The sequence below is a fragment of the Oryctolagus cuniculus genome, chromosome 4 (genome assembly GCF_964237555.1).
Source record: "Oryctolagus cuniculus chromosome 4, mOryCun1.1, whole genome shotgun sequence".
Lineage (NCBI taxonomy): Eukaryota > Metazoa > Chordata > Mammalia > Lagomorpha > Leporidae > Oryctolagus > Oryctolagus cuniculus.
This window is the reverse complement of record NC_091435.1, coordinates 15,226,772-15,236,435: the sequence shown is the minus strand read 5'-3', so window position 1 is coordinate 15,236,435 and position 9,664 is coordinate 15,226,772. Positions and strand designations below refer to the sequence as shown.

The following is a 9,664-nucleotide window of genomic DNA, read 5'->3' as shown; positions in this document are numbered from 1 at the left end:
CCAGCAGATAGAAGATCTCTCTCTCTCTCTTTTTCTCTTCATCTCTTTCTCTCTGTCTCTCTCTGTAACTCCACCTTCAAATGAATCTTTTTGTAAAAGATTCATTTTGTAAAAGATTCATTTGAAAGGCAAAAATCTTTTTGTAAAAGATTCACTTGAAAGGCAGAGTTACAGAGAGTCAGAGGAAGAGAAAAGAGGGAAAAAGAGGTCTTCCATTCGCTGGTTCATTCCACAATGACCAGAGCTATGTGGGAGCTGTGTGGAAGCTTCTTCCCAGCCTACCACATGGAAGCAGGGGCCCAGGACTTGGGCCATCTTCTACTGCTTTCCCAGGCCATGGAAAAGAGCTAGATCAGAAGTGGAGCAGCTGGGACTTGAACTGGTGCCAATATAGGATGCTGGCACTGCAGGCTGGGGCTTTAACCCACTGCACTACAGCGCCAGTCACTCTGTAGATTTTCATTTCACTAGTGTATCATTAAGTAAAAGTGATGACATATTAGAACATAAACTAATTTGATGTTTTGGGAGACTTGCAATATAAAACTCAACTGAAAAAAATTTGTCATGAAGAAAATAGTTTGTTGAATATAGAAGGTACACTGAAAAAGTGCCCCAATAAATCTTTTTAAAAAAACAAATATTTGCCAATATTACTTCTTTAAAATACTGGGTGGATGATTCAGCGAAATAAGGAGTTAGGAAGGAAGAAACATTTATTTTAAGTGATGCTCAAACAGATGCTTTCTTTCATGATTGTCAATAAAAATAAACAAACAGAATTTGCAACCATGGACCTTCTTCCTTATCATGGCTCCCACCTCAGCTGCAAAACACAGAAAGCACCAAAAATATCAAGAACTACAGGCAACAAAGTTAGTGACGGTAGAAGCTGCAGGAGAAGAAGATGAGCACCAGGAGAAAACAAGCAAGAAAGAGGTGGGTGCCTGGATGGATTGTTTTTGTTTGTTTGTGTTTATGTTAACAAAGTTTACTCTTGCTTATAAAATAGAAAGGAAGAAACACAAATTATTTTTTAACCCGTTAGTGAGAAAGGTTGTTTAAACTCTTTCCTGAATCAGGAAAATGCACAATTCTAATGCTTTCTCCTTTCATAAAAGATTCTTTCCATTGTCAGTATTTTCATTGGCATGTTATTGGCACTTGAAAAAAAGTAAGGGAGAAGGGAACTCCTTGAGTTTATCAAATTATAATTAATATCCAATAAATTATAGTTCTTCCTTCAAGAGGATTTCCATACAGTTATGGAGCGAAGGCCACCCATATTTCTGTCCATAAAAATGAGAAAAAATAATCATAAATGATGATTTGAAAAATAGGGAGGAATCCCATCACAGCTTAGAATAATCATACAAACCAGGCTTCCATGCTTGAATGTATACGTGGGGTGATTGTCATACATGTATCTCCCAGAAAGATAAGGCTGACCCTGAGCTTGGTCTGGTGCAGTGGGAAGTAAATGAGGATAAGTAGGCGGGGCTCAAGGGCCCTCACCAATGAAGCTCCACAGGGGCACTGCAGATGATCCAAGGCCTGCAGAAAGAAGTCTTGGATGAAGTCTGACGAGGCTAGAATATGGGCTCTGGGAAACCAGGGAGCCAGACTGGAATTTAAGAACTCAAATTAGACCATCAGACACTTACTTCTTATTTATTATTTATTTATTTTTGTTTTGCTTTATTTCTACCGTGCTCAAAATGTCAAACTTATCTGTAGGACTGGGATTCAGTGGTTCTGAACTGAGGATCAACTTTGACATTTTTGCTACAGTTTCCTGGAGGGGGATGTTGAGAATGGTTCCAGAGGATGGCAGTCTGAACCTTGCAAACCTTTCACCTGGTTCTGGTCCAGGGACTCTTTGGGTTTATTGTAATGGTCATGGCCCATCACTGTACCTCCTCTCCCTCCTTGCAGCAGCCTGTTGAGTGATTATTTTAGTGTTTTCTTAAGTCAGATATCAAGAGTGACATAGGAGCTGGGGTTCTGGCTCACTTGGCTAATCCTCTGCCTGTGGCGCTGGCACCCTGAGTTCTAGTCCCGGTTGGGGCACCAGGTACTAGTCCCAGTTGCTCCTCTTCCAGTCCAGCTCTCTGCTGTGGCCCGGGAGGACAGTACAGGATGACCCAAGTGCTTGGGTCCCTGGACCCGCATGGGAGACCGGGAGGAAGCACCCAGCTCCTGGCTTTGGATTGGTACAGTGCCGGCTGTGACGGCCATTAGGGGAGGGAACCAATGGAAGGAAGACCTTTCTCTCTGTCTCTCTTTCACTGTCTGTAACTCTCTGTCTCTCTCTCACTGTCTAACTCCGCCTATCAAAAAAAAAAAAAAAAAAAGAGTGACATAGTTGCTGAATCCAGGGTTAGCCACAAAATGACTTTCATTTTCACTCACAAGTGAAGGTAATATTTTCTGGGAATAGATTTCTTGGGTTGCAGACTATCCTATCTCATGACTTTCATATTAATTCATCATCTTCTAGCTTCTACGTTTGTGGTTGAATAATGTGATGGAAATATGATTTTTTGTTATTATTACTTACCTACATTTTACTATTACTTACTCTGTTGTTTTTATTATTATTTTTGTGATAGCTGGTAGAAGCCTGCATACTTCCCTTTTGCACTTGGTAGAAGAATTTAATGAAAAGCTTTTTATAAATTTCCAAGGACCCTCAAAAAGCTGGTTTTATCTGCAACTTTGAGCCTTCTTTTCTTTTAAGTGATTGCCCCTGCTTTATCTGTTCCTTATCCCTATCTACAAATTTGCCTTCCAAGCTCTTGAGTTTGAGCTCTAAGTCCCTTATATTTTTCCCTATGTATTATAATTTTCCTGTTTACTAAGCACTTTAAGTGCTTGGTCTTCCAAATACTAAATTTTTAATTCAACAGTGACCTCTAACTCTCAGCTTCCTGTAGACTTTTAAAATGTGAAAATCAAGTTATTTTAATTGCAAGGTGCTTTTTAATCCTGTAATTATATCTGCCCTAGGCTTTCATATATGATTGTCTACCTAGTTCAGGTTCTTCTCCCTTTTCTAACAGATCCATTTCTTCAGAGGCCTCTAGTCACAGCATTCTGCGAGCCCTTCCTTCTTCTGGTTGTTAAGTCCCACGTGCTCTTTTTTATATGATTCTGGGATCCTGTCCTTGTAGAAGTCAAGTTATGACAATTAGCAATAGCCAGCACAGAAGTGCAAGAGCTGCTGCAATTGGCAGGATCTGATGACCAGAACGGAACCATAGAGAAACTTGCTACTGCGGCCCTGGGGAGCAACCTCTAGACTCCCAGACCTCCAGCTTCAGCCCCAGGTCAATGCCCTCTGAGGCCGAAGGATGAGGAGACACCCAGCCCATGCCTAAATCGCTCACATTTTTTCTGGCCTGGAGATTATCTCCCAAGACCATGCAGGCAGACAAATGCCTTCTTCCCTCTGTGACTGTGACGCAGGCAGGGTCTGGGTATCATTCTGGTTCTCGAAATCCCCGCCTCCCCCACAGAACTTCAGGCCTGGCTTTGGGCTATTCACCAGGACTCCTTGCTTCTCACAGCCTGCAGAGTTGAACAGGGTGTGGCCCTTTGCTTCTGGAATTCGGCAGAGACTGCAGCTTCTCCTAATGCCTCCATCTCTGCCTATTGACTTGGCCCCATTATGTGCCTGGGAAAGCAGCAGAAGATGGGCCAAGCCCTTGGGACCCTGCAGTCGTGTGGGAGACCTGGATGAAGCTCCTGGCTCTTCGCTTTGGTCTGGCCCAACCCTGGCCATCGTGGCCATTTGGGGAGCTGATGGAAGCTCAGCCTCTCTCTCTCTTTTTCTCTCTCTCTCTCTGGCTTTTCTCTCTCTCTGCCTCTGCCTCTCCCTCTCTGTGGTCTGATTTTCAGATGAATAAATTAAATTTTAAAAATATATTATTCTAAGCAAAAAATTAATAGTCATTTGGCACATAAAGCAGTTAATTATCAAGAAGGTGGGACAGAATGGAGAAGGGAGTTAAAGCGTAGGAAAGACCAATCATGAGGTCACCTAGGTTTTAGAAGAAAGATGGCTGTGAACAGAGTCACAGAAAAGCCCAGGAGAAAAGACTGTAGTTGCACAGCCCTCAGGGGCCGTTTGTAATGATGATAGAGTGTAAACCAGGTGTAAGGTGTTCAGAGTCAGCTGTGGAAGCGATGTCTTTGGAGAATATTGTAGAAGGGATAGCACAGCTCTGGAATTATCACCTCTCTAAATGCAAGGCAATTGCTTTTTATGAGGTAATATAATACATGTACACATACACTAATATGTTGTATACTGAATTCTATGTAGCATCTTCGATTCTAGTCATATGCGCATGTATATTCAATAATATATGTACATTATTTTACTCTTATAAATTGATAACAGAAACAATAAATGAGAAGGTTTCAAATGATTATAAAAAGGCACAATTTATAAACACAAAAGACAAAGTACATAATATGCATAATTATGTAAGCTGGACAAAAATAGATATAAACTTTCAAATTGGATTTTCTGTTTCATCAAATTTGGAGGAAACACAAAGCTATAGTATTTCACAGTTTAGTAAACCTGAACAAAAATGAAACAAATAGGAAATTTATCTTCAGCAGAACTGAGGTGACAATTTTGAGATAAGTCCACTTAGGAGCAATGGAATGCTCAAAGTATATTTTTTTTTTGGATTTTTGGGGTGGAATTAAATGAAAACCAAAATATGTTATTTTTCTATGCTGTTATTTATATTGCTAAAAGCTTTAAGTCTGTACTCAATGATTGTTAAAATATTCTCATGCATACATGATTTTTTTTGTCAACCAGCATCCTTATCCAACTACAAGGACTTAAGAAGAAAATAATTTGCTTCCTTAGGATTGTTAATATTTTTTCATCACATTTTAATCATTCTTCTTAGTAAGTCCTGAAAAAGTAGGCTGAATACAAAGTTCCTTGCAGACCATCTGTGTTTTAACGATGTTAATTTAACACACAAGAAAATGAAGGCCTCTAGGGAAAAGATAAGGGAGTGAGGATTTCTAAACTTCTAGGCTGAAAAACAGAATATCAGAAGAACCATTTAATTTCCTTCAAACTGTTGATTACAATCTTCATTTTTAGTTTTCATTATAGACTTAATCTCTAAGTTATTGTTAAACAATTAATATTAACTTCTTCAAATCTCTGATTACCCTGAAAAGCAATAGTTGAGTCCTATTTATTCAGTACAATGGATCAGTATTTCATTTTAAATAAACCCATATAAGCTGGTCTCTATTTATGTGAGATACAAATGTCATGCTCAATCATGTACATAATTCTATGACACACAGAAATTATAGTTGTAAAATAATACAGTCTTTAACAATGTCATTTTGAAGTAACTGATAAAAGGAATAGATGCATGAACAATTTTGGCAAATTACTAGACTTCCTAAAACAATCAAAGCAGAATGTATAATATCTCATTCTGCTGAAATAGCTTATAGAATCATAAACAGCTGATGTGTAGTTCCTGTAATTAATGTTCAGCAGTCAACAACAGTAAATCAATGTTCCTTTGGGCTCCATAATTAGAAAATAGTGGGTATTGTAGTCATTTGCATGGCTTTATAGGTAAAGATAAAAAACATACGCAACTACACATACTGACTTTTGGAGTACACACTCGGTGACTTCTTTTCCATGTGATAACTCTTTTGGGTTGTGCGATGGGAAGGTATTGAGTATCTGTAGCTACTGCTCTTCTCAGTACAGCAGAAACCACAGCAGAACAGGGTCCCTGCAGCAATCAACAGCAGCGAGGTGGTCCAGCCTATGTAGAGGGCTTCTCCAAGCTCGCGTTTCTGGGCAACATTCACTATTGGGTTGTAGAAATCCCTAATGATGGAATTAGCAACCCAGCTCACAGGGATGAGCACCAAGATGCCTGTGACGATGAAGATGATTCCAGCTGTGAGTAGGATGTGACCTTTCACCTTTTCATCGTCCCCAGTGCACCTAGTGCACTTCATGCCGACGATGGCTGTCATGAAAGCCAAGAAGGACAGCACAGAAGCAGCACACATGAGTCCTCTGGATGCCTGCAGGTCTGGAGAAAGAGCCAGCAGGGAATCATAGACTTTGCACTGCATCCTGATGTTAGCGTGCCTCATGCAATTCATCCACAGGCCCTCCCAGAGGTTTTCAAATATCACGATGTTGCTTTCGATGAAGGCAGACACTCTCCACTGAGGCATGATGGTGACAGCCAACGTGCCCACCATGCCAACACCGCCAAACATCAGTCCAGCAATTTGCAGAATATAGGTCGCCATTATCCTCCGGAATAGATTTTATTTGCCTGAACTGAACTAGTAACGCTGTTCCGAAGCAAGATTCTCTGTGCCTCAGGAGAGAAGAGTTTCCAATAATACTTAACTCAGAACCCAGGAGCTTTTCAAATAAGAGCTGCTTTGCTATTTCTAGTAGATTAAATCCAGTGCTGGCTGGCTGTGTTGTCCCCCGCCTCCTCTATTGACTAAGAGAGGAAAACTTACAAATCAGGTATGGCAACTTTCTCAGCCAATAAGACGGGGGGATGGTAACTCAGGTGTGTCTAAACCAACCAGAGATACTTGGAATGGCTGGACCTGCACATAAACATTCTTTGTAATTCTCTGTTTTCCGAGAAGACAGCAGTATGTTTACCTGCAGGCATAATTATGAATGTTTGCACAATCATCAAGAAATGAGCCAATCTCTTGCAATGTAAAAGGTGCATTTTATACAGGCAATTGTGTAAAAGCTGCTGTGGGCAAGGTATAAAATAAAATACCTGCTAAGAAATCTTCAAGGTCTGTCAAAATGCCAAAGTGAAAGGAGAGGAGGGCATTGATGGACTGCTCATACCTAGGAAAACCACATTCTTTGAATACATGTGATCCAAGTAGTTTTAATTTGCCTACAACTTCAAAGCAAGCCCTGGCAGGGTAAAATCAGGGAACATATCATGCTGAAAAACAAAATAAAGCTAAAGTCCTCCTCCTTGGCACCAAATGCATTGTTTTCATTAAAGCCAGAAAAACTACTTGTTGGTATTTTGCTGATAATCTTGATTTAAAAGAAAAAAAATGTAATAAAAGAAAAGCTAGTTGATTTTTTTAGTGTAGCAAACATTATAACATTTAAATTATGGGTGACATGCAGCTTGCTAGCTTACTTTGTGGTTGTATCTTTATTGCTCCATCTTCCCGGCTGAAGGAACTAGAATTCTACAGATGATAGAAAAGTCTTGGGTCTAGGCAAATGTCTGATAGATTTAAATAAGCTGTTTACAGGACACACCAGCTGCATTAATTGAACTGAAAATATTAGGTGTTAACCAAATTTGTGTTTTGTACTTTTTAATATCACATCTTCAAAGGATATAGGAGCCCCTACATAAGAGCCAATTTGAACTATGTCTTCTCAAAATAACCATGGTGGTAACATGGGTTCTAAAATAAGCAGAAACTGGTTTAGGAATACTCCCCTAGCAATGTTCTTATGAAGAACACTGTGAGCTCACTGTCCTATCTTCCAAATCTTCAGTCTGTGCTTAATTTTTTTTTCATCTTAACCCCATGAAATGATAACTTTAATTTCTCTATGCTTTCTTGTGTAACTTAAACTCAAATGTGGGCATGTCTTTGGCTCACTTATTAAATGTGAAAGTTTAATGGTTCAAAAAATCTGAGTGGTTAATAAAGATTATTGAAACATAAACTCTCCATAGAAGGGTGGGGAAGAGGAAAGTGCCAAAGTAAATGATAGCCTAAAAATAATTAATGTACCACCATCCAAGTTATTATTTTATTCGCACGACATTTTGAAAGTAAGAAAAAACGAAAGTTATATTTACAGTAATTTCTTCTTTGTTGATCTTCAAAAGGCTAAACTGCAATATGTCTCTGATATTGTTGTAGAAAATGCATAACATTTTCTTTGTAAGGTTTGTATCAGTCGTGGATTTGTTGCAGAGTAGGAAATAGGTTAATCTTGTAGAAATAAGAAAATTTAAACAGAAACAGCAGGTGTTTGTATTTTTTTTTTTATTTGAAAAGAAGAGAGAGGAGAGGAGAGGAGAAAAAGACAGAGAGAGAGAGAGAGACCCTCAAATGCCAACAATGGTTAGAACACAGGATTATAGCAGGAACAGGGGAACTCTATCCAAGTCTCCCACGTGAGTGGAGGTAACTCAACTACTTCAGCCAGCACTTGCCACCTAGCAAGTTGAAGATTAGCAGGAAGCTAGGATAGCAGATTCAAGATTCAAATCCAAACACTCTGATATGGAATGTGGGCATCTCAAGGGGTGGCCTAATTGTTGTGTCAAATGCCTGCCTCCTATTTTTAAACATTAATTGCCAATATGGGAAAAGCATATGACTAATATATTTGGAAAATTAAAAGAAATGATATGAATGATTGAGATAATGATCAACTACACACACACACACACACACACACATATGAGATGTAAAGGGAATATATTAATTCACCAAAATTTCTTTTCTAAATTCCTAAGTGACAGAGTTCTTAGGAGCTGTTTGAATATTGTTGAGCATCCACATCAAAATGTGAAAACTTGAGATAGAAACAGATGTCTATGTGTCTGTGTACTTGGCCTTCATAGGAGCTGTCTCTCAGGTGTTCATTGATGTGTTTCCTGGTTTCATGTACTACCAAATCTCTCTTATTTTAAGCATTGAGCTTTACCAGAAATTATGTCATGCAAAAAATTTCCTCATTTCAAAAATGCTAAGTACTTTACTACTGAATTTGTCTTAGCCAAAAGATTAGAATCTGAAAGAGAATTTTATCCTAGATTCATATTGGAAGAATTATAGAGTTAACTGCCCTAATAGGAACTAGCAGGAGACATTCGGTAGGTGTTTAATCAGATGATGATGCAGGTAACCTCATGATATTTTGAAATAATCATGTCCTAAAGGTCACAGGAAATGAAAAAAGCAGGAAAAAGAAATGCAGCTACCAAGTTTGCCAGAGACAGAAAGTCCTAAATTCAGATTTTTAAACAAAAAGTTAACTGCTTACCTACTCTTATGTCCTAATGAGACGATTAATTTGGTTACAAAATTCTGATAGTGTTATGGTTAGAAATTCAGTCATTTAAATAATATTTTTATTGCTCTTTAATTTTAGATTTACAGAGTAACCTCCACAGTATTTTTTCTATAATTGTGCTTCTGTTTTTATAAAGAACAAAAATGATACCAAGAACTAAAGGGAAAAAAAATGTGCTTATGTTGAGGCACAATGTCCCTTCTTTTGGGGTGGTCCCATTTGTCTACATGATCAGAAGAACATCTTAAGTTTATCAAGTAAGAATGCTATATTCCAAAAGCCGCACTTATGAAATTTATATTTATTTATTTATTTATTTTTTATTTAGTAAATATAAATTTCCAAAGTACAGTTTATGGGTTACATTGTCTCCCCCCCCCATAATTTCCCTCCTACTGGCACCCCTCCCATCTCCCGCTCCCTCTCCCGTTCCATTCACATCAAGATTCATTTTCAATTATCTTTATATACCGGAGATCAATTTAGCACATATTAAGTAAAGATTTCATCAGTTTGCACCCAAACAGAAACACAAAGTGT

At 38.6% G+C, this 9,664-nt stretch overlaps 1 protein-coding gene across 1 annotated transcript; it reads right to left on the bottom strand.

The window, feature by feature from the left end:
• Positions 1–4,430: 4,430 nt before the first annotated feature.
• On the bottom strand, positions 4,431–6,574 carry CLDN8 (claudin 8). The gene has a single exon (XM_008267177.4). The coding sequence runs from the start codon at positions 6,331–6,333 to the stop codon at positions 5,656–5,658; it is 678 nt and encodes a 225-aa protein (XP_008265399.1). The 5' UTR covers positions 6,334–6,574; the 3' UTR covers positions 4,431–5,655.
• Between the last annotated feature and the right edge of the window lie 3,090 nt (positions 6,575–9,664).

What these genes read in the sequence shown, in the direction of transcription:
- CLDN8 (XM_008267177.4), bottom strand. Translation starts at nt 6,333, where the DNA reads ATGGCGACCTATATTCTGCAAATTGCTGGACTGATGTTTGGCGGTGTT.